At 37.7% G+C, this 25,402-nt stretch overlaps 1 protein-coding gene across 3 annotated transcripts in view; it reads right to left on the bottom strand.

Annotated features, from left to right (window-relative positions):
* The window catches only part of VPS13C (vacuolar protein sorting 13 homolog C), an 84,037-nt gene extending 61,405 nt beyond the window's left edge, over positions 1-22,632 (bottom strand). The window contains exons 1-19 of one of the 3 annotated variants that reach the window (XM_071754909.1): positions 22,395-22,632; positions 20,785-20,828; positions 19,198-19,240; positions 18,370-18,465; positions 17,565-17,666; positions 15,209-15,271; positions 12,981-13,046; positions 10,696-10,805; positions 9,948-10,007; positions 9,311-9,370; positions 8,543-8,623; positions 6,703-6,760; positions 6,240-6,367; positions 5,248-5,354; positions 4,428-4,599; positions 3,913-3,975; positions 3,525-3,660; positions 2,850-2,944; positions 983-1,125 (exon numbers count right to left, since the gene is read on the bottom strand). In XM_071754909.1, the coding sequence (XP_071611010.1) occupies positions 983-1,125; positions 2,850-2,944; positions 3,525-3,660; positions 3,913-3,975; positions 4,428-4,599; positions 5,248-5,354; positions 6,240-6,367; positions 6,703-6,760; positions 8,543-8,623; positions 9,311-9,370; positions 9,948-10,007; positions 10,696-10,805; positions 12,981-13,046; positions 15,209-15,271; positions 17,565-17,666; positions 18,370-18,465; positions 19,198-19,240; positions 20,785-20,828; positions 22,395-22,494 (1,727 nt within the window). In that variant the 5' untranslated portion in view covers positions 22,495-22,632. The remainder of the gene's footprint in view (positions 1-982; positions 1,126-2,849; positions 2,945-3,524; positions 3,661-3,912; positions 3,976-4,427; positions 4,600-5,247; positions 5,355-6,239; positions 6,368-6,702; positions 6,761-8,542; positions 8,624-9,310; positions 9,371-9,947; positions 10,008-10,695; positions 10,806-12,980; positions 13,047-15,208; positions 15,272-17,564; positions 17,667-18,369; positions 18,466-19,197; positions 19,241-20,784; positions 20,829-22,394) is intronic. The other 2 variants (XM_071754910.1, XM_071754911.1) reach the window with 2 other exon arrangements.
* Between the last annotated feature and the right edge of the window lie 2,770 nt (positions 22,633-25,402).

Below are 25,402 nucleotides of genomic sequence, written 5' to 3'. Positions count from 1 at the left end.
AAAGGGATATTCCTCACTGGCAGCCTCCCTGACAATAGTATTAGACCGAGTCAGTATAAAAATACCTCTGAAAAAAGCTATATGAACGCCACCAAAATTCATTTGCCCTTGGAAGTACCAATTCCATAGAAAATTGATTTTCCACTACTGGAATCCCTGCCCTTACGAGGCAACACAGTTAGGACATAAATCAGTGCCACAAGTCTGGCTCCTTTTGGACAACTTAATTATTTTTTTCCAGAAAATTAAAATAAATTTTAAAACTCTCTTCTACTGTTTCATATTTGCCAACTACATTACACAATATGCATTTAGGTAAAATATACTTTCAAAGCTCTTTTTATTTTTGTGCAGCGTTCAGGCTGCATGTTCAATGTTCCCCAAAAAATGGTTTTTAGCAAATACATCTCAAGAGTCAGCAACTGAGCTAGGGTTCTTATGCATAAAGTCAGAAGAAGAAGGAATGTAAATGAAAGCATGATAAGTGCACAGACTCATTTTCCAGACACTGAACATCTGACTGACCGGAAAATCCAAAAAGTTGTGTTCAATATTTTTGGTGTGCCCTCTCTTAAAACAAAAGAAGGACACCATTTGCTACATGATGGTTAATTTCCTGTCCACAGTAAAGATTAAGGGTTTTTTTCTGTAGGAAGTAAGTAACACATTGAGTTTCTTGCCTGGACTGTGTTAGCCAGACCACTTACACTTTTAGTTCCCATAAGTAACATGCAGCACTTCAACATTTGGATTCAAGGAAAAGCTTATTATTTAGGGAGACTAACAAACAGAATCCCTTGCTTCATTCCATCCTATGCTATACACCAAATTATTTGGCCATAATTTTTCAAGAGTGTGCAATTGCAGAAGGCCCATAAATTTAAATGTCAATATACAACATGATGTACTAGCCAAGGAAAGATGTAAAGAAGGAGGGAGTAGAAGAAGTATTTACACAAAAAGAAAGAAATAATCCAATTACTTAATGGCTTGTGCTCCTGGGCGCTGTGATATTTTGGTACTCAGATCAATTATCTGTACTTTAAGAGTTTCTGCCACATTCTTGTCTTCTTTAATTATAAGAGAAGTGCTTAACAGCTTCAGGGACACAACACGGGCAACATACTAGTAAAAAGGACAGAGAAATTCAAAATTAGTCATCTTGATACAATTAATTTTTCAGAACTTCTTATTTCAATAAAACTAACAAAATGTGGTATTTAAAGCTATTGGAGGCACCTACAGCACCAAACATAACCCTACATAAGAAAAGAAGTAAAGAGCCTTTACTTTCTTTTGGCCATGGACAGTCATTTCTTTAACATACAAGAGTGGATTTCAACTAAAGCAAAGCATACGTAGTCTCTCTTTCCAGTATTCAGGGAAGTTTTTCCAAACTGTGAAAGCAAGTGTGTCTAAATTACACTCAGTAGAGACCTAGCAAGTTCAACAAACAAAATCATCATAATCCCATCAAAAAGCTACATTTTAGAAGACACTAGTCATCTCTCAACCTTGTCAACTAAGGGATTTGGCTTCCTGAAAAATGTACCATTTTATGACTGGCTCAGCCAGCAACTCAATAAGAACCAAGTAATACTTGCATCTCAATTTGAAGTCTTCAACTTTTTTCAGAGTACTGAGAAAGATGAAAGGACCTTTATACTTAGGGTGTCCAAATTAAATACAATAATTTTTCTACACAGGTAAGCAAGCTAAGCATGAAACAGAAAGGAAAGAAGGCACTAGTACTGTGGACTATTTGAACTGTGTCTGTTGGCAAGAGATGCTTGCTGCTGCTCTGCTTTTTTTCAATTTGACAGTGAATATAAGTTTGTAACAACAGTGCACAGTCCTCTGTGTTGCCATTCAAGAATTCTGAACTTCACTGTGTTGAAAAACTACAGTGCTGGGAGCAGGGAGGCCAGCTGGGTAAGGAGACAACATCCTCCCTGATGGAAATGCTCTTAATCTAAAAGGTGCTCCTGCAAGTGAAGCACCAGTCACATTAGGATTTTAAACAACAATGGAATAGCACTCAGAGAAAACTAATGTGTGTCACCAAGAGAAAAAATAGCATTTCATATTTTCTTAGTTGTCTACATTCTAGATTTCTTCCTATTAGCCCATCAAGTTTTATCTTCTATTCCTTTGCTTAACAAGCCAAATATTACCTGGTGCAAAAAAGTCTTGTTTTGGTTTGTTTTTTTTCATTTTATGGTGCTTTCATTCATGTAGTAGAGAAAAATATTACAACCGTAATCTAATATTACTCATTAGGACAAAGATCTTAATAAAAACATAACATGATTCTTCTAAGAGCAGCATCCTTAAAACTTACAGATATTGTGTCAAACAGGAAATAATGACATGCTCATCTTTACATCAACAACTATTCAGTTAACAGTATCAAACTGACTTCGGATTTAAAAAACAACAATAAAACACAAATGAAAACTTCCATCCAGACTAAATCTGCTTTCACTACAACAGATAGAACAAAAATAAATGCAAAGAAAAAGCTAAAATGGACCGTTTTTCATTTCCAGTTAGCTTTATGTAGTCTCTTCCAAGCTTCAAATAGATATCCATCATTCAGTTTCTGCTGCTTCTAAATCACTCCAGATTAGGGTTGTGCACAAGAAACAATATTCTTTGTGTTTTCAGAATTCTTTTTTTTTTTAATCTTCTTTGTACATCCAACACAGATTTGACTTGGACCAAGACATTCTACTGCTCATCTTAAGGTTAACACACATCACAGCAGTTTTTTGGTTTGATCCTTTTTTTTGTTGTTGTTTTGGTATTTTTTATTTTTTTTTAAATCATCCCCAGCAAAATTTGCTTACCTGCTTTGGTAAGGAAAGGTTATGGGAGCTGTCACTATATCCAATAGCAGTAAATAGCTTTGCTTTCTCTTCTGGTGTCATTAGTTCATCAATAGCTAAAAGAATAGAAAAAAAATAAAAGCACAAAAACTTACACTTTAATTAGTGATAAGCATTTTTCCTCACCTCTGTTTTGTACTGTATCTAAGCCCTGCTGATACATTTCTTTCCTTCTTCATATTGTACTCAATTCCATATTGCAAAATAATTTACACAGAAGCAGCTACACATGTAATGTGTAACACATTAATTAATCTAGCTCACTCTAAGAGTATCCCTAATACCCAATGATGATAACAGTTTTGAAGAGGACTATGAGAACAAATTCCTCAGACAGCAAATCACCAGAATACAGTATTCTAATTGCCTATTACACTGCAGCTGTAAACTGCATATTTTTCTCCTTACCAAGGTTCTGAAGTGCTTTGGGCCATTTCAGAAGTATGCTTTATTTGGCAGCTCAATAATGATTAACAGTAAGTAATATTATAAAATGGGTGAATATTGCATTGCCCTGCTTATGCCATACTCTTCTCCTGCATAGTAGAAAATAAGAGATACTACACAATTTTCGTCCAAATGTATATAAAAACTGAAAGCTTCCACAGATGTTTGTGCATTAGAGTCTAAACCTACTTTCAGGAACAAGTGATTCTTCATCTTCCTTTTTTCTAGATTCTTTTCTGGTCCAGAAACCACCAAACCATCCTCCACTTTTTTTTGCTGCTTCAGCGGTCTTCTTCTTCAGTAGCTTTTGTCCTGATCTTATTGTCTACAAAACATACATTAAAATACACAATTAATAGAATTAATAATTCCAAGAACCATTAAATCATCACCCTTGGACAGCTGTCTGAATGGCACTTGAAAACTGATTTACTTTTGCCCTGAAAGCATAGGAAACTTGCTTTCACACCTCCTTATCCTATCCTACCCATCAACACAATTTTTTTCAAGATACTATTATGACAAAAGCATTCTATCTTCAGTAGTACAATATTACTGAACAAAAACTAATTCTTACCTCAACTTGTGCCTGTTGTCTTGCTAGGATTATATTGAAGACATCAAGGTTTCTTTCCAGGTCCTGTAAAAACGATGAAATCATTTGCCTCTAGAACACATTCAGCGAATGCTCACCACTAGAAAATCTCTTAGCAGCTCTTTCATATTTACACTTTAATTTCTTTCCAGACCTGCTTCTTTCTTTCAAGGATACACCCCCCCTTCCTCCCCAGAAATTCACTACAAGATGAAACCTGATGTTAGGCAGTGTATTTCTTTTAAATAGATTAACCCTGAAGTTCATTAGATGGATCCAAATTCATTAATCCATGAACAAATTGGATTCATTTAAATGGCACCTATACAGGTATTTTTTTCTTTCTACAAGGGGTTACACTGAACTACAGATTCAAATGGTATTTCCACAGAGCTTACTGTGCTCCTGTAAAATCACCAACCTTGATTGCTGTCATGTATATTAGAAGAATAAAAGGGATCAAAATACACCTTTCCCCAAAGAAAAAACCCACATACCTGAATTTGCTTCTGTGCTTCTTCTGACAACTTACTCTGTGTCAGCTTGTTCTTGTACATGTTTTTGTAACTCTTCAAAAGCTGCCTATGTTGTTTTATGTTACTCCATGACCACATCCGAGTATGCCTTTTGATATGCACTTCAAGAACACTGTTACCTGCATACTTCCACCTACAATAATTGCACACTTGTGAGCAACCTCCCATTTAATTTGTGCATTACAATTTAAAAGCTGCAGAGTAACTGGGTTTCTATTCTATATTCATATAACTTGGTTTCTATTCTATAAAATTTTAATGGTTTCAACATTACTTTTGAAAACTGGACTGAGGTGTTCTATTTAATGCCTGAAGCACTATAAATCTGCACTTTCTGTTGAGATGCATCTTTGGCAGTTTGGGCTGTAACAGCATTAAGTACAATTAAGCAGTCTGATTGTCAGCATCAGTTAGAAAAATTCCACAAAAATGTTTCTCAACTCAAAAATATAGAAATTACAGTTGACATGCATTTTTTCCTTGTAATATATGTGCTAATTTTTCTTAGTCTTTCGAAAATTATATTCTAGCATCTGGAGAGGACGACAGTGTTTTGTTGAGAGATTCTGGGGACCAGAGCTAGCTCTGCAAGACAGATTATCTCTTTGTTCTTTTATGTGTTCTCTTCTGCAAGCCTTTTCTACTTGGCTAAGAAAAGCTCAGTGGAAGTCAATGACATATGCCATCTATCTTTAACATCACCTTTCAACATGAAAGATAATGAAGAGATTGGAGGGGACCTCAGCATCTCCCAAAGAATGCATAAGCATACAGAGCTTACCATTGCCTGGCATTCCTATGGAGAGGTACATTTGGTCTGTACCTTCTGTAAGGTGCGTTGCGAACCATGTAATCGATAGACTCCAGAAGATTTATCACACTGAGGTACTAAAACAGAAAAACAAGTCTCTCAGCAGAAGTTCCTATTTTTTTCCACAAAGTGCTTAAAGTACATGCATACTACAGCCTTCAGGATTCCTCAGACTATATAGAAATCTGACTCTATGGATTTTCATTACTGTACAAAAGCAGACCAACTATTCCCATTGCTCACAGGACACCACCCTATGAACTTTGGGTTTTCCTGAAGCACAAAAAGAATTAGGTTTAGCTTGCTCAGCACAAAGTCTCAGGTTCTCTCAAACCAACCACTTTCTCTTCATGTGTGAACATGCAATTTCCCCAATTTTCGCACTGCCTTTGCCTTAGTTAACCCTATTGGTACTGTTCTGAACTCAGACTACACTGACAGCAGTAAGAGCTAGAAAGCTACCCAGCAAAACTAACTGTACATTCATTATCACTGAACAAATGAAAATATTGACACTGCCTGGGAGCTATCAAATGAGTTCCTTGACACTTCAGCTGGTCTTGTTGCCAAAGTCAGAACACTGAACTTATTCCCACTCTTGCATCTCTGCATCTCTGCAGTTACAAAGCTGGCTTATAGTTTTGCAAGATAAGGGCTACTCATAACAATGATTCCATTCTCTGCGTGAAAGGAATTCTATTAGAAGGGCTGAATGCAGGTCAGATGGTCCCCAGAGAGTCCCCAGACAAAAGGGTGAGAGTATCAGGATCTAGCACCAGGAAGTGACTATTAGGCAAAGGGACAATGACCCTACACTTATCTCCTGATTCCTGCTAAACAGCTTAGGCATACTACTTGCATATAAGCAGGAAATTGCTAAAAAAGAATGTTTTCCAACAAAAAAATCCTACAGTTCATCACAAGATCTGAGACAGAAGAAAATAGATATTAAGTCACCTTACCTGTGGCTTAGTGAATTCAATTACAATTCTCTGTACTTCTACATCACAATCAAGCTTGGGAGTTTTCAATTCTACTTCTGCATACGGGTTGATATACAGTCTTGCAGAGGCTGATACTGGTCTAAAAACTCAAATGTTAAAAAAAAAAATTAATTTTATGATTACAAATAAAGCATGTGAAGAAATACTAATGTACTTATTTCCATATACTAATATTTCCAAATACTAATGTACTTATCACTTTGTACTGATAATGTGTATTCTGCTCAAGACCCATAGAATCAAGATTGATATTGTACCAAAAATAAAGAGCCCAGCAGTTGTCAAAAAACATAAAAGCTCTAATATGGTCTATTAAGTTTAGCTTTATATAAAATAAAGTTAGCTTTGGCAAGGTGGTATCACAGTGGATATCTGATGCAGGCCATCTGAGTTTGTATTGACTCATTCCTACTTTACTTACTGTACTGGTAGTCTTGAGGCTGGTTATCACTAGATGGAATTCCTCTTTTCAGCTGCTCCTGTAAAGCAATGTGAAACTGTTTAGTAATTGCTGAAAAGCATTGCTTGCTTACAGTTCTCTCAGCTATGAAGAGACCAACTTAATTTCACATATTTTGCAAGGGCCTCTTCCCCCTAAATGGGAAAGCTAATATAGCACAGGCACTTAAGACATGAAGCATTTAAACTCACCAGATTTAAAACAACGCTTAAATTTCTCATATAAAGTGGAAGGATAGTAGAGTCTTTATCCAAATTGTATCTAAATCTTGCAATAACAACTATTTTGTGTTAATTTAGAAGCATATAACTCACACCTAGTCTCAAACATGTAGCAAAGGAGGTCAAGCATTTGTTTGTAAACTCCTTGCAACTACCAGGAGTAGCTATTACCATTCTATCCTTCTTCATTTTTAGCATGTAAGGAGGCTACTTGAGCCTTGTGGTATTCCGCAGGTATGAGAAGAATTAAAGACAGAAAGTAGTCAGAAAAATAAAAGAATAGCCCAGGAGACCTCAGAAATCTCATGCTAGAACCAAGTCTTAATTCAATATGAGGTCTGATGCGCAAATATTTTACAGTTTCAGAATTGTAATGGCACAAACAGTTGACTCTGGAGAGCTGCTTTTAACAAGCCATACATATTAGCTATCATATGAAGGCAGATGAAGTGCTCATTCCCATTATATTTTATGAAGACTATCAATTTTAGAAGTTGTTTTTACAATGAAAATATTTTGTAACTAAGTTTTTCTTCAACCTGATCCTTTTTCCAGTCCCTTCTTTAAAACCTGTTTTTTCTTTTAAAAAAAAGTACACTCTCTCCATATTTCTTAGTATTTCCAACTATGTCCTGTTTGCTGACCTATACTAATGAAAGCTAAATTCAAATGAGATTAAGTATAAAACAGCTAATCTTACAACCACCCATACAGTCATGTTATATAAATATGAGGACTGTTGCACAGAAGTAACAGATTTCTACAGATTACACAGCTTACTTTTACTACAACACAGACCAACTGGCTACTAGGATAAATCTCATTTCATGATAATGCTGCTTAAAATTAAGACCAAAACATCCTGTCTGGATGGAGGACCAAGCTTTCCAGGAAACAAGCTACACTAAAAATGACAGAAAATATATTGAGGTATTTAACACAGATAACATATACTGAACAGGAAATGTTATTTGCTACTTGTTCAGTATTGGTTTTCCAGCTCTCAAACAGAGAGAGGACTTAAAAGTGGGAGAGAGGATTTACAGAAAGTCCTTCCATAATTTTAAGATTTTTTTGTTTAGGTCATTATACATACCTACCTACCTAACCTTTGATTTATTAAGAAGTAAAAAACCATTTGTGTTTCAAAATTTTAATCTTCCATCTGGCTTCACTCTACTGGTTAATTTCAGCCATGCATCTCAGGTAACCTGGGTAATGGTAACATGCAATTAACCTGGGTAACATGCAATACCAGTTTTCTGTAATATTTTGACTTTTTATTAGTTCTATGCTCGTCTAATATCTCTATCTTGCCTTCTTCACTACAGCAGATATGTAACAGCTCATATATCCCAGGCATTCAGTAAACAGTACTGGGTAAACAGAATGAGGTCAAGATGAATACTCCAATAGAAAACCTACAGGATCACAACGGTGAAATGGATCAACACACAGCCCTGGTATCAGCACACAGCTGACCATAAGTATGAGGAATGGGGTGGAAATCAGTATGGTGTAGTTTCAAATACAAGAGCTATAGCATATAGTAGTGTTAAATGCATTTTCTTTAACATTACCAGTATTTCCTCACGGGAGGCACGATAATACATGTCACTCTGTATGTTCCAATAAGCACTGAGGCTGTCCAGGCACAAAAGCTGCACAAGAAAGAAAACATTTGAGAGATTCCATATTAACCCATTCAGTGAACTTAGCTTTTCATTTGTGAAAAGACAACACAAATGATAGCAGACTAGACAGCAAATCCACCATTAGGACTGAGACGTATTTAATCTGATAAGACTTTTTTTGTGGTGAAAATGAAACTGATAAGAAGTAAGCTCTCAAAACACATGAATAAGTATGACTCTGGATTCCAGGGGTGAGGGTGCACATAATAAGCAGTGTCAATAAAGCCAGGACTATTAAATCCTTCTCACATAATTCCTATAATTCTTTATATTTTTGCATAGTCCTTTCAGCATGAAATTATGAGGCAGAGAGAACAGACTGCTCGAGCCCAAATCCCAATTACTCCAGGTATACACAGAAACTAGAGCAGGAAATGGCAGTTGATTCACCATCCAGACTTGCTGTATAATACACTTAATGACAAGATCAGTTTTTGCATTTAAGAGAAATTATTTAAACTATGGAGTTGAAAGTTATGTCTTACATAAAGCCAGCTAGCTTTGTTCTAATTCTGTTTAAGCACACAGCAAACTGAGGGAAAACAGGAGAATTTGCAAAGCACATTATTTTTCCAATTTTTATTGAGAACCCCAGCTTATTTCTGCCCCAGATCAGTGGGTTTTTACTTTGAGAACAAAAGAATAATACATCACCTTGTATATTATTTTTGCAGCTTCATTCAAAATAGAAGGTGTCCAGTTTTCATTTGTCGTCTGAAAATCCAAAGTGATAAAACTCATTTTGTGCATCTTATTCAACACATTTTCTATTTTATGCTATACTTTCAAGCACAGAATGGAACATTTTGGTACTACTTGATTACAGAAGCTAGTTTCTCTGGACTGCATATTTACAAGTCAAAATCCAATACAAAATGGGTCAATTAATGTTGATTTTCAGGTCCTTAAACTCCTTAAAATCTTAGGAAAACAGGAGCTAGCTGAAACTTTCTCCACCCATTTATCAAAAAGCCTGGCAAAATACCACATTATTTACCATCATAATGTAATGTTTGCCCTAATTTATTTATTAGGCATGGCAATAACACACCCTATGAAAGCAAAGACACTGAGTTTTAAAGATCACTTGGATCATGAGGACAAATCACTGTTCTGAGAAACTGTGATGTTCCTCAGCTGTTTTTCCTCCTGCTTGCACAAACTTCAAGCAGTACCTGCATGAATAAAATAGTCTTCACTTCCAGCTGTATCACCTTGATACATTACTTTTTCTTTCTGCTACTCAAAAGACAAGTACACTAAAAACATAACATGAATGCACACACATTACCAGTAAACTAAGCTCGCTCAACGTCATTCCCAAGGAAATCGGACACTGTGGGTCTGTAACCTATAAAAATATGAATAAAAATAGCTATTTATTGATCTTGCTACAAATAGAGATGTACCGTTTAATTTAAATTGACTGAAATCCTGAGCTGTTATGAGGATCTTCCTTTGCTTCATTATTCTAACTGAAGCATTCTTGGAGCCATTTTAAGACTTCCATTCCTCCCAGCTATTTAAATTTAGTGCCTCTGAAAACAGTTCCAGAACAGATTTGAGAAATAGTCTACGTCCATTACTTTTCTTTTACGTTCAATGATCTCATAACAAGCTGCTTTAACAGTTTTGTAAAGGAAGCTGGAAGGCTAGAACAATACCATTCTTCTCCAATTAATTGTTTTCAGCTATTTGCTTTCAGATTCATCTGTAGCACCACTAGTTTCTGCCATTCTGGACTTTACCCAAGACACTGAAAAATTCTGTACATCAACACTAACAGATGATAAACAGCCACCATCCATTTTTAGTGAGCAAGGCACCACTAGAAAAGGCAAAAGACAGAATATTTATTTCACCTATAAAAAGTATTTCTGGTTTTCAGTCATATCTGAGGTGCTATATTTGAAGAGGTGCAGAAGAAACCACAGCAATGTTTTCAAGGTGGCAGGTAACAGTTTCTTACTATGGACTATACACTCATGACTGCACTGGAATTCAATTTAAAACTGAGATAATATGTTCCAGATACTTACATCATCTTCATATCTAACATGAATGCCTGTGATTTTGACTTGTACATTTTTTATTACTTGAGTTGCAAGCTTTTCTAAGAAAGTATCTTTCTTCTCCTCCTTTGGTCTGTCTAAAACAATAATTGAAAAGAAGTCAACATTCAGTATAGTAGTTGCATCTTAAGCTTAACCACATCAACAGCTATTCTGCTATAAATTTCATGTTTACTCTAACATGAACAATTAACAGTTAAGTTTTCACTTGTTTAGATTGCCTATTGGCATTTTTTTTCATTTCCTGTACATCCGTATTTGAAGATGTGATTGTTGGCTGTGTGAGCACAACACAACCATAAGAAAATCTGTGTCTAGGTTCTTGTTTAATATACTTCTCTTCTCTCTTCCCAAGCCAAAAGGTTCCCTCTTAAGAGTCCCTTAGCAGTTAACTAGGGGTTTCAACAGGTAAACTGGTAAGGTGATGTAATTTAGTGCAAGATACTCCTGAATAACTGAGTGAAGATGATACTAGCACTAGAGACTAACCCATTAGTCTTTCATTAAACCTTGCCTGAAGAAGTTCAAAAGATGGCATATCATATGTGAAAACAGTTACTCAGAAATGTTCCTTTAATTCTGTACTGGACTTATATTGTGACTATTTAAGCTAGGTCCACACTTTTTTTGACATTTTGAACTTATGCTCAACAAGAAAGGTAGCTGAAGCTGCATACCTACAGAAGTTCAGCATTCCACCCAGAAGATGTGTACACATGCTGAGGTGAAAGGGGAATATTTTACAACCCTCATTATCTCCTGACATAACTAAAAATACTATCTCAGGCTGAAGTTCTTAAGATTTTACCTAAAATATGGCGAGATGAGTTGCTTGTTCTCTAGCTGTCTTTACAAGCTAAATTATTTTTTTCAATATCCACCTTGCTAAGTGGCTATCCCAGCCAATCAGCCTACCCAGCTTCTGCATTTTTGTTGAAAAGGCAACAGATGGCTCAAGGTAAACATAGAGTCATGACTGTCCAAAAGGAGACAAATAAGGATTACATGCTCTGACTAAGTTTAGGGTTACACTCCAAGTTTGACTTCTCAGTTTATTTTAACTGTTTATATCTTTTTCAATATGCAATGCATGCTGAACATCACAGATCTATGAGTTTGTACATCTTGCAACAAAAATGAGACTGGGAGGCTTTTTAAGCTCTAAGAGAGACTCAGGAAATTCCTTTGAAATTAAAAGACTTTGCTCTTAAACATGATATAACACTATTTTAGTCAAGAGAGTACTTAATTCTAAAAAATAAAGTAGTCAGGAACTCAGACCAGATGAAAACATTATACCACTTTTACATGCAACTCACATTTTCTCCTATTAATTTATTCATAACTTTTATTCCTTATTAGCAGAAACCAGTACAATATTAATAAAAGAAAAAAAAAGACAGAAGTGCTTACTGAAGCTTCATGACCTCAAGTGCAAGCAGGCAACTCATAAACATTTTTCCAGTCAGATGCAACTGCCAGCAGCAGTAGAAGTTTGATACCATACAAAGCTTATCTAGGGTCCCCACAGAGGTTTTACTCCAATTACAAGTCTTTGCTGCAGCTTCCTCCAAGATCAAAGATGTAACAGCACAGCCACATGGGATATGGCAGCCTGTTTCTAGTCACATACTAATACTGAAGACCTGAATGATTTGGTACTTAAAGACAGTGTGGGGAAAAACAATGATTCTGCCAAATAAGAGTCATAACACTAGGCAAGTTATTTAGAAGAGAAGCCAAGGTGCTGAGAATGACTGCTTGCTGCTATAGCATTTTTTTACTATCAGATTTACCTTACCAACTCTTACTGGAATATTACAGAAATAAGATGAACGGGTATCTCTCCAACAGTCAAAGTGAAGTGTCACTTATCATCCTATAAAATGTGTTTTTTGTTTTTGGTGATTTTTTTTTAGAATGGCACACAAAGCTCAAGCTGAAGAAACAGGCATAGTTTTGCAAGTAGAGTGGAACAAGGACTTTCTTCAGTCTTAATGGATCCAGAGAACGGATAAAAAACGAAAAAGGAGCTTTCTACAATTTACATCATCTCTTTCAAAGAGAAGAATATAAATCCCACCAGTGGATGTATATCCAAAGACTAAGAAAAAATAATCCAAACACAAAGTAAAAAAACCCTGTCTTTAAAAAGGTTTAAAACCATAACTTTTACCCACCTTTTGAATGATCATGACCAAAGTAAAAAAACCCTGTCTTTAAAAAGGTTTAAAACCATAACTTTTACCCACCTTTTGAATGATCATGACCTTTAAAGGGTCTCTTAAAACGCTTTTTGTACTTTTTACGCTTACGTCCTTTTGCAGTGCAAGCAATTTTTTGGGGAAAAGGATAAAATTCAAGTTAGTAAAGCAGAAATGCAAGAAAGCATAAGAATAGAAAGAAGAAAGTTCAGCTTGTCTTAGAGCAGAATTCCTTAGTAAGGCATCATTAAAAGCTTTTAATCAATTTCAGATCTGATAAGGAAGCAACCAGCTACTTCTCATAGCAGAGTCTTACTATTCCTAATTTATTTATACCTAAATTCACTTTCAAGGAAACAACTGAAGCCTTTATTTTATTTTAAAACAAAAAAGCCAAGGCTCTTTCAAGTTCAAAGCCCAAGTAAACTATGCAGCCAGTAAAACCTTTACATTACATATCCAAATTTCTACTGGGTTAACAGTGTTGCCAGCTGTAAGGCCAAAGCATTTAATTCAACTTTCATGTATTCCTTATGTAGAATCTCACGAGTTTGAGATATGACAAATCATCACCAGGCTGCTCAGCAAACATATACTCACAGCTCTTCATGAGTGAGTTGTATAACTGGAATTGTATAATTCCAGATCATTAATGTACAAAAGAGCTAAAATCAGAGCCATGACTGCTTAGTAGTCACTCTGGTGAATAAGTTTTTCTGTAATCCAAGTGTTTGGGTTTTATTTCTAAGGATCTCAGACAAAAGCGTAATTGTCATAATGAAATGGAATAATATAGACACGGGGAGGGAAAAGAAAACATGGAAGTTTCAATCCAAAAGAGCCTTCAACTATACAACAGCATAACATTCAAGTTAACACATTTGACATGTACATGGGAACAGAAAGAGCACTTCTCAATACGATTCTCATGCTAACCAAATGTATGAAATGAAAGCAACCTGAGAGAACAATACCAAGAAAAAAGAAAGAAAAAAAGAAGCATAAAAATGATGACTCTTTAAAAGCTTTATGTGAAATTAAATTCCATTATTCACAAACATATTATGACCCACACAACCACAACCATTCCATTAATCAATTTAATGCTCGTATTTTTCTAAAGAAAACCAGTTTGGTGAGCTGCATTGCTTCTTTCCCCTCTCCTGCAATATTGGGGAAAAGAATTTAGCAACAGGGCTGCCTGTGCTTAACTTCAGAAGGTTGTTGCATGGGAAGGGTGTATCCCACTAAAGCAAGTGCAACAGTGTATTTAACTCTGGGGAACAACTTTACATTTTACATTTATGTACTTTGCATGCTTGTTCAAACAAAAGAGGTGAAAGTGCCTGCCAAGATTTCAACCTGCCTAGCAGGTACAGTGACCACCCTACAAATAAGAAAAAAAGAGAAACTATGCCAAATAGAAACAACATTTTCTTTTGGATAGTTCCTTGTAACAGTACAAGTCATCCTGTATAAATGGTACTTTTAAAAGACAGCTTCCTTCACTTACTGTTGAATTTGTAGTTCTCAGGCTTTCACTCCCATGCATGACAAAAATAAGGCAAGATGATTTTCCTCTTGATTACCTTCATTCATTACTATGGAGAAACTAAATGTATGATTTTAAGCTCATTCTAAACCTGCACTCAAATAAAAGCCCACAAAGTCTTTTTGGCTAAGAACATCTGTGTTTTTTTATCAAGAAGATGAAAATACAGCACGTACAACATAATAACAGTTCCCCTTAAGTTCACTGGGAACTGTTTCCTCGTCTGACTTGCAAACAGTCCAAAGAAACAGACCCAGGTAAAAGCATGTTAAATGCCTTCAGTCTGCTATGGTCCATTTTGCCTGTCCACAATTTAAAGAGCCTGAACTCCAATATCTTAAGCTCAGGCACTTGAAGGATAATCACCCTCTATTCTCAAAACATCTGAAGACAATGTTTTAAAACTACAGTAGAATGTTCTCAGCATTTTATGCCACTCTTAAGCTCAAGATGGCTGATGGAAATTTTTCTAAATGGTCTCTTAATTTTCTGAAATAGCCACTCAGTTATTAGGATAGGACTAGTCATTCCAAGTTTCCACTTCAATCCACAGTCATTAAAATCTTATTTCTAGAACCACCAACATGTGGATGGTTACCAAATGAGTACTGTTTACTCATTTCCACATTTGGCTGCTCAGGAGGGTGGGGGTGGAGAGGTGGTTTTTAACAACGTAAGCTGCATATCCATCATGCATGTGCAAACTGTAACCAGGCATACCCACCAGGCTTGGTGTCCTTGTAAACCAGGTTCTCCAACCCATACAAGGCATCGTGTGAATGAGCGCCTTGGTCCACATGGCAGCAAATAACCAGAAAAATGCATTTTGTTTAAAAAAAAAAAAAGAAATCAGCCCCTGATTTAATGTTAAGTTCACAAAACTCACACGGCAAATTAGTATTTCCATTACAGTATCTGACAGCCAGAGTCACTTCAAGAGTGCCTAGTTTAAAGGATTATCTACATAGGCAAATTATGCACTTCTCATTTTAACCAGCAAAAGAGAAGTGTTGCAGGTTTTGGTCTGTACATGTACAAGTTTTGATACTGGCAGATTTTAACAGCTTAGAAAACAGACAATAATGTTTTGTCAGCTTGTGTCAGCAGAGCCAGTTACCACTTCACCATCACACAGCACTAATCTCACAGTGATATGACCATTTCTGCTAAGACACTCTTTAGAACATCCAAGTACTGAATCAAGATTGTAAACACATTAAGGTAAACTGAGTACCAATCAGTGTACTGGTTTGAGAGGACCAAGAACAAAACAAAACAAAAAAAAACCTGCCTGGGACTCCACCAGCAACTGCCAGGCACAGTTTTTTTTACCCTCAAACCAGGGCAATCAGAAAAGCACATATATCTGAGAATTCACCGACCTTAATTTACTCAATATTATATTTAATAAATTACCTAGATTTTCACCAGCTATTGTGTGCTCTTAAATTCATCTCTTTCTGTGGGCTTTTATTAAAAGTTCATGATACAGTAGAGCAACTTGGGTCCTATACTCCTGTATCTAGCAAAAGTCAGGGATCTGACCATACAAGAACTACAGAAGCCCTCCTGAGTACAATATTCTAGTACAACACCAGAAACAAGTATATTCCACTGAGATATGACCATAGAATATTCCAAGTTTTAAGAGACCCACAGGGATCATGCTGCAATATGACAGAGTGTAACTACAGTTTAAAATAATCCAATATGAGTGTTCCTCTCACTTTTCCGTCACAGGTAGATTTCTCTCTTTAAAAACAAAAGAACAAAAAAAACCCACAACTGTCACAAGTGCACAAACTCATTCTTCCTTATATGAAGTTCTAGAACTGGAAATCCTCAAGCAGTGCCCATTAGGTTAAATTCTTCATATATAAACCCAGCATCCCACTGCTACTGGTGCGCAGAATAACATCTGAAACACTTGCCTTACAGTATTCAAGTCCTACATAACCAAGTTTAAACCTCTATGAACATTCCTTTGCCCCAAGCATGAAGTAATGGCTGCAGAATTAATTCACTGACTTAGATTTCATAGAGTTTATGGCAAATTAAAGACAAGAAACAAAGCAAGGCTTCTCTCTGTAAACAGATTGCTAGATTACTGGACTGAAGGAAACTGAAAGTGTACATCTCAAACTCGAAAAACAGGAACAAGGAAGTCCTGTAACTGAAAAAATTAAATAAGCAAAAAGATCACAATCAAAGTATCTTTTTCCAGATGTTTTATGTAACTTTTCATTTCAGTAACTTTTGCAGCTACCTTGCAGTATTATAGGTATCCAAGAGATACATCTTAAGAACCATCATACAACCCAACAGTTCTCATCACTTCAGGTCCACATTTTCCTCTACTATACTTAAGTTACCTCTCACTGGTTCTGAGTTTGGTTTCTGTCCAGACAAGCAACCAGAAATCTAGACTGAAATGATCAATTATTTTAACCTACAATTCAAAGTTCAAGATTTGCAGTGACCTAGATCAAAAGTTGAAGTTTCCTATGTGCATGTTCAGTTGTTGTCTTGTGTCATTAATTATTTCCTGGCTCAAAAGAGCTTCAAAGCAGTCAAAACACAAAACACCATAAAAGGACAGTGGAAACTTAAAACAAAGCATTACTGCTGAAGGAAAAGTTTACAAGCCTTACTACTCTCCTTAAGCTTTCCTTCGGGCAAATAACTATCTGTTAGTACTTAAACCACATTGTTAAACATCTACTACTAGAGCTCTAAAACAGTATTGTAAAACTGGCCTCATGCAATGCAATTTCTATCTTTGGTCCCATTCCACTAGAGCTTGATGGATGGAAAGACGGAAAGATGGAAAGACAGACATACCAGATTAATACATTGCAGTTTCTAGTGGAAGATGACTGGATAAATGAATGCTAAACAAAACCTATAGCATTACTTTCAAGCCTGAGAGGAAAAAAGGCTTTTCAAAGCACTGGAGTCGGGTTAGCTAGACACTGGAAAAAACAAAATTCATTAAGTCAATCACAAAACAGGATTTTTCTTTCATAAAATAATTTAAGTCCTCAAATTCCAATGGAGATTCTATATAAATAACTCGGTACCTTTTTCTGCCGCTTTCTGCAAGGCTTCTTCAATTCTTGCCAGTTCCTTTTGTTTATTATCCTGCAAGTATTTTTCTTCTTTCTCTGCATCATATTTAATGCCTGTAAGCCAAGTTGGGACAGCTTTAATCCTAAACTTCAAGTTATACAAATGCATAACCAAGCAATGCACGCCGCATTCAACATCACATCGCAAAACATTGTTTGAGATAAAGGCTACTCTACTTCTACTTGCTGAGAGCTGCATCTGCCCTCTGAAACTGTTACTTTTACACAGCTAGACACAAAAGCATCACACTCAGACCCCTAAATATGGTCTACATAATATTATGCAAGTTTTAGGTTCCATTACACTTATATTTGATGCTCTAGAAGCTTTCAAGTTTTATAATATACCAGAAGTTGTGATGTCAGAGAATGAAGTTCTCTGACCCCCTTCCCTTTCCCTAAAAAGGGTTCTAATGGAATTGTGGTCAGTTAGAAGCATATGAACTATTTCACACCAACAGCCAAAAAAAGCCAGATAAGATTATCCTGGTCACAGGATAAGCAAACTTCAGAAGAACCTTGACTGCTGAACTTGAAATTAACACAACCAGGGATTTTCATAAAAGCAACAGGTTCTTTTTTTTCCCCCACCCTCCCTCCACCAATTTGCCAGCATCTGTCTAGAAATTTTCCTGAGGGAATGAAATGTAAAAATGGCAGTTTACATCAACTATTTGCTATTACATACTCAATTACATGGTACCCTTCAATAATATTCTCTTCCATTATTTAGCTGTGTTGTTTAAGAGTTACGTACTTGCTCCAGGAACTATCAGCAGATACAAGCCTTCTAGAGTTGCAACAACTGCCTCACCATAGAGATTCTTCCAAGGAATCTTCAGAGTAAGTTTATCTAAACAAAGCAGACACGGTTACATCAAACCAAAAATCTACTCCATGTTTAGTCCAAACAACACCTCTGGTATCAAAGAGCATGAACCCTGTAGGTTGATGTCCTGGACAACTGAGAAGGTAATAAGAAGCCATATGGGTCTAAGCATTTTATAACACCCTTGCAGTGATAAAATACATGTAGAACAAGATGTGACCAAAGTGAAATTCACTGGGATGAACATGATTTTCCCAGGGAAACAAAAGATGCAATACAATACACATTCATCTCCAACAAATGTTTCATGTGAAAAAACAATGCTGACCACCAGAGAAAGTTATTAAACAAAAAGCCAACAAAGAAAACCACCACCAACCAACCAACAAACATATATCCAAGAGTTCCTAAACCCTTGGGATGTTTGCCAGCTTCAGCAATCTTTGTTAAATTCTTCATATTCCTAATATGTTCTTTAAAGAGTCACACACATTGTGCCTACACTAAACAGCTCCCTTGATCAACCATGAACCTCCCAGACATGTTTTTCATACCAGCCTGTAAAGTTAACAAACAGGGTTTGTCAGATAACATTTTATGATTTACCCAGGGCAGCATGGGTAGGACACCTGTATGCTAGTTCCAACAATAAGTACAGAGATGACTTAAGAAAGCTTCATAAAAGAAATTCAGAGGCTGGACTGACCTTGAGGCTTGTAATAGAAGTCCATTTTGATATTTGAAACAAAAACTTACCTATCTGACCAACTTTTATTCTAAAAGGTACATCCAGTTCACTCTGTTTTAAAAAAAAAAAAAAAAAAAAGAAGCAAGCATTAAACAGATCCATATTGTTAACTTTTCGATTAAAAATATTTTCCTAGCCTCAAAGTTCCACAAAAGAAACATATGACAGCAATTTAATTACTTAGCAATACTCACATTAACTCAGGAATTTCTATAAAAAGATACTTAAAACAGAGCACTTACTTACTTATTATTTTGCCACATAGGTCTTTTCTTTTTTATACTAGTATTTACCAACATAAGAAGTCTCACTAACAATACTGAGTAATTCTTTGCAAAATTCATGCCAGACAAAGAACAAGAGAGATTCCTAAAGATGAGAAACATGTGAGACAAGTGAACAATTATCACCTCTTATTAAAACCTCTCAAAGTATCTTTCCTATACAGCATACAGCAAAAAACAGAATATAACCACAGGAATAACAAGAGTAATGAGGAAGTAGGATAAAACTAGACAGGTAGGTAGAGAGCTAGATAGAGAGCTAGGTAGAGAGAGTTACAAGGAAAGATAAAAAAATAAGTTAAAACACCAAGATTAAAGAACCATCTTTCACTTCAGTATTCTTTTCAAATAAGTCAACAACAAAACAAAGACCTGAAGATAAGCCCTAATCTCTAAGATTATAAAAAGAAAAGCCACTTTAACAGGTTGGACAGATATTATCCAATTCTCTTTTCCCATGTGCTATAAAACAACCTTGACCACCACTTTTCCAACAACTTAAATATTTACCAGAGCTGCTCCAAAATGGAGGATTTATATCCAAATGAAGATCTCTGCATGATTTCCACTTCTTATAAAACATTCTGAACTGCAATGAGGAGCCTAACATAACCAACTTTAATTGACCAAACTACTGACATAGTATTTCCATATGAGTCCTAAACTAAGCTTCAATCTCATCAACTGACATAGAACGGGAACTTTACCCTTTGATCCCCCACCAAAAACTGAGAAATAAGCCACTGTCTTTCAGAAGACTTCAATTAGCTCCATCAATTTGCAGGAGTCAGGCCTCAAAAATCAATGTATTCAATCAATGCTGGAAAAAAAAAACTATACATAGGCCTACACAAACCCATTAGACCTAGTAAATCATTCAGAAACAACCTACTATTATGCAAGTGAAGAAAAACCACTATGACTTAACAGAAGTATGATTATACAGCAGAAATTATATCCTTTAAGTTTTACTGGATGACAAAAATGGTAACAGAAATGCACCAATAACTTATTATATGTTTTGCTATTTCAAGCCTCAAACAGTAGGACAGGTTTACGCATGTGTGTACAGATCACTGGGAAGCTTTCTTTAAAACCCTACTGCTAACTGTACCTGACTTCTGAGAAGTCATTTTTCTTTTGAAGGAGTGCACTTAACTCTTCACCCACTGCTTTTCTTTCTATTTGAGCAACGTATCACAATCAGAAGCAGTTAACCAAGGACTTACTCCCAAAAGCCAGTAAAAAAGGTAGTAATTTATCCTTAGTCTTTACAGCAATAAAAAATTTTTAAATTATTACAATACTTACTAGTGCATTCTCCTTTATCTGTAAATTGTCAAGTGCCACATTACCTATTTGGAAGAATAAGAGAAGTACAGAACAAATGACTTCAATTGTCATATAACTTGGAACAATGAACACAACTACCCCTTCCCAAGTACACATGGGTAAAACTGAAAACCTTAATGTGGTTACAGAATAGTACAATAAATGTTTATTTTATAAGTGCCATTGAACACTAATTATTCAGACAAAATTGTGATTCACTTCGTTGTGAATAATTACAGTTCCATCAAGGTAAGGTAGACTACGAAAATTCTATTTTGCTTCTGATGATTTTACATAACAGAAAAATCATGAATCATAAAGCCATAAAAACGCATGCCTGTTTTCACACATGCATTTAACTTTTCCTGACAGAGGCATCATAATTGGGTTTCCGAAGGGAAGGATACCACACAGAATTATACCTGAGAAAAGCATACATCATATATACCTCTTAGGGCATAAATGTCAGACTCCTTAGTATGATATTCAATTTTTCATATAGGAATATTCATAATGTATAAATGTTAAAATACTTATTACCATGGGAAAAGCAAAACTAAGGTGATGAGAAAAAAACTCTTCTACTATGTATGGAAGGCATCTAACTTTGCCAGCCTTCTTTATGCAGTTCTTCAACTGTTTGGGTTTTTTTTTATAATGCCTACAGGGCAGCAAACTGAAATGTTTGATATTCAGCGAGAACACCAAGTCCAGGTTATTGCACTATCCCCTCTGCATGACACGTTGTTACGTTGTTTTCACCAATAAATTAGAAGGTGAAAAGCACAGCTCCACAGGCAGCTCAGGGACCTAGGGCCTCCTCCTCTTGCTGCACCACAAATAGACACAACGGCACACTCGTGTTTCCACTCAGTATACTCAAAAAAAAAAAAAAAAAATTGGGTTATTTTTCTTGCCGACGGTTTCTTGCCTCAGGGCACTTGGCGGCCCGGAGAGGAGCGCACATGCCTCGCCTCAGACAGCTGCCCCAGACTCGGGTTCCCGCCCGGTGTAGGAGGCCCCAACCTCGCTCCTTCTCTCTCCGCATCCCACTGCCCTCCGGGGCTGCGCGGGCATCTCGGCCCCGCTCCCCGGGCAATGAGACCCTCGCCTCAGGGCGGCGACACGGCCGCAGCCTCAGCCCGCTGCCCTGTAGCGCCCGCCGCTGGGAGCCGCAGCCCCGCAAACCGAACCCTCCGACCCCCTTACCCCTCACAAGGAGGGGGAAAGAGAGTGAGGGGCATAGGACACAGGCACATGGCGACCGAATGGCCCTCACGGGGGGCGGGTCCGCAGCTCCAGCCTGACCGCCCGCCCCTCACGAGGGGCTGCGGCCCACAGACCACGGCTCACTGAGGGAAAGGGGAGGGCGGAAGGACCGCGGCCGCAGACAGACTGACAGCCACTCACAGAGGGCCCCAAATCCGCAGACCGACTGCCCCTCAGAGGGGGCGGCGGCCCCTCAGCCCGCCAGCTCCTCACGGGGGTCCGCAGCCCACGAGACACACTCCCCGCACAAGGAAGCACCCGCCGCGGGTGAGCCCCGCAGCGCGGCGGAGACGGGACGGGAGAAGGAAGGGGCTCCTTACCCCCCCATATGCCCAGCTTGAGCTGAGACTTGTTCAGGTTCTCCACGTAGTCGCCCAGGAAGCGGTTCAGCAGATCCGCCACCACCGACTCCAGCACCATGGCGGAGGCGGGCCCGGGCCCCACCGCACGTCAGCGGCGACCCACCGGCAAGGCAGGGGAAGGGAGGGGAGAGCAGCGGAGAGCAGGGGGCCGCCGGGCGCGGCGTAAACCAGCGCCGGGCGCGTCCCCCGTAGTCAGGTGACGGGGCGGGGCCCGGCCCAGCGCCTGACGGGGCCGTTCGGAGCTGGGCCACCGGGACAGGGAACGGGGGTGAGGGGCTGCGTCCGGCGGGAGAAGGGCTCGGAGTGGCCGCGCCGCCGGGGATGGAGTGTCCTGGGCGCGTTTCCCGAGCCCAGGAGTTGGGAGAGATGATGGCACCCGACTCCTCGGGGTGGGGGCGAAGCGGCTGCTGTGTGGCAAGCGCAGCCACGGAAACCTTCCCATCTCTTACCGGCGACCCCATCTCGTCTCTGAGGAGCCCCCGGAGAGCTGTGCGGGTTGACTGGAGGTTGCGGTGCGGCGCGTGAGAGGCGCCCGGCCTGGTGCCCCTCAGGCACACTGAGGTGATTCCCGCCGAAATCCGCGGTACCCTGAGGTACGGCCCAACCGCGGAGCCATCTCTGCTTTGTTTAGGTTGTGTGTGCATGCTGAATGCAGCTTCCAGCCTCAAATCGACACATTCAGTTAAAAGTATGTTCCACAGAAAGGAAATAAACGCTAGCCATAGGATTCAACTTCAAAATACGTGAAAATACATCAAGACCAAATGAAGATGATCGGACTCTTAACCAAGTGAGACAAATAGTGTTTTAAGCAGCACACAAATAGATTGCGGAACTTGCTGCAAGTTCCAAAACCACAAATAGTTTAATGAAATAGTTTAACTTAAACAGTGAAGGAAAGGTCCCTCCACAACTCTTAATGTCTCTGGTTCCAGGCTGTCTCTGGTTGCCTGTGTTCAAGCTTGCAAGCTCCCTCTTGCTGTAGCTGAGGTAAATCCAAAGAGCTCTAATGTGATCTCCTTTGACTTTGAGCAGTGGATGCATACATGAGATCACCTTCAAATATTGGTGCGTCAAATGCATTTGCATTTTGTTAAATACGTGGTAATCTATAGGGTTCAGTCTAAAGCGTGCAAGCAGCACATTTTATTTAGCACCCTTTTTTCTCATTGTAAGACACATGTGCCACACTTGCACTTCAGTGAAACACATATACACACCTACTTTTCCTGCTAGCATTTTTAACATCAAAGTTTCGATGGAAAATTAAACCCTTATGCCATAAAGATGAAAGCTCAGGTCTGCAGTGGCTGTTAAACATGATGGTCTGGGAAGTCTGGGGAAGTCATATTGTTGAATGTTGGAAAAGCACAGAAATAAATGCTGGGGAGGTTCATCTCTGGAAAGTCTCCTGCTACTCCTCCATAAGCAGCCACTAGTAATGGTTAGGATGTATCAATATAACCTAGAAACCTTTTCCCTCTCCTCTACTAGGGTGGTTCTTGCACACACACTTGTCAGATGCTTCATTAGTACTCACAATATCACCCAAAAGTCATCTGTGCATGGTGCATGCTAGCCTGAAATGTAAATAAGTTGGTTTTACATGGAGTTGTTAGTGCACTTTTTTCTTTATGAGAACTGTAGCTGTGGAAACTCAGAGGTGTTTTCAAGGATCAGAGGTCAGTGGCTGTACCTTCAGACGAAAGTCATTGTGATTCTGACATGATTAACAGATGAGAGTACACTACAGGTTTTTTTATTTGTGGATAAAATTAAAATAACCTAAAATTATGGAAGAATGAGGTATTCTTTAAATTATTTTATTTAAAGCTATATAAAAAACTAGCAGTGACTAGAAACTCTCAAATTAAAGTAATTAAGTTAGGGAGGGAAGGGGTAGAAGGAAATTGTGGATGCCAGGCAGCAACCCAACAACTTTTGTGTGACTGCAGAATGCAGCTTACCAAGATGTAATGCCAGGTTGTTTCCTGGAAGAAAAGAGTTGGTTATTTCCAGTTGAGCACATTTTGTCCCAGTAAATGGGAATAATGTAATAAGATAACACTGGCTATTATGAAAAGTTTTTATAGAGCTGGAAACCAAAATCATCCAACTATAGAAAGTATCAATGTATATATTTGTTTGTTTTGCAGTGCTGGCTGTTCAAAACCATTCCCTATCAGAGGGATGTGTCAATGCAGGAAAACATGACAAGATATTGTGAATAGACCTCCTGCTGCCATTCCATTAGGTAACAAGCTTTCGTTTGAGTTTTTTTTAAATTAAGTTTTAAAAGATTTTACGTTATTATATTTCTGTATTTACAAACTACAGCTGAATAACGTTTGAGCCAAAGTACTGGCTCATCAGTCATGATCATAGTGTATGTAAGTACAAGAACAGTTGTGCAAATATATGGCATTCACTGCTCTCTAGAACAATTATACTCTATAGGCAGGATGATATATCAATTTTCTACTTTTTTTTCCTAACAGTCATGATTTCTGCACAGCAACAAAGAAGAGTTAATTAGAGCTGTAAAGATTGCTGAAAAAACATGACAGTAATGTGTATGTGGTTAAATATCTTCCTAATTGACTAAAGTGTTCATCTAAAGAACTAGAAGAACTCTGTAAATTTTTAAAAATCATCTTGTTATAGGTTATATTTGAGTAAATGAAATTTCTGCTACTCTTTACAAACATGTTTTCCTAACAAGCATAAATATATGTCCTAGTGGATTAAAAAATTGCTCCTGAAGTAAGGTGATTTCACCTGGAAAAGAATCCCAGGAAGCCACATCTGTGTCATATATCCTGCTGGATAGATTTTTAAAACTAAAAGGAAAATGGAATTAAGTTAAGAATGGGAAAACTGTGATGCTGGCAGCTTCAATAGATATTTTTATCAATAATGTGTGTAGTTAGTTTAAGTACCAAGGTATTATTTGAAAATGAAGATAC

This window comes from Heliangelus exortis, chromosome 11 (assembly GCF_036169615.1).
Source record: "Heliangelus exortis chromosome 11, bHelExo1.hap1, whole genome shotgun sequence".
NCBI lineage: Eukaryota > Metazoa > Chordata > Aves > Apodiformes > Trochilidae > Heliangelus > Heliangelus exortis.
Note: the sequence above shows the minus strand (reverse complement) of the source record. Positions and strands in the feature narration are given on the sequence as shown.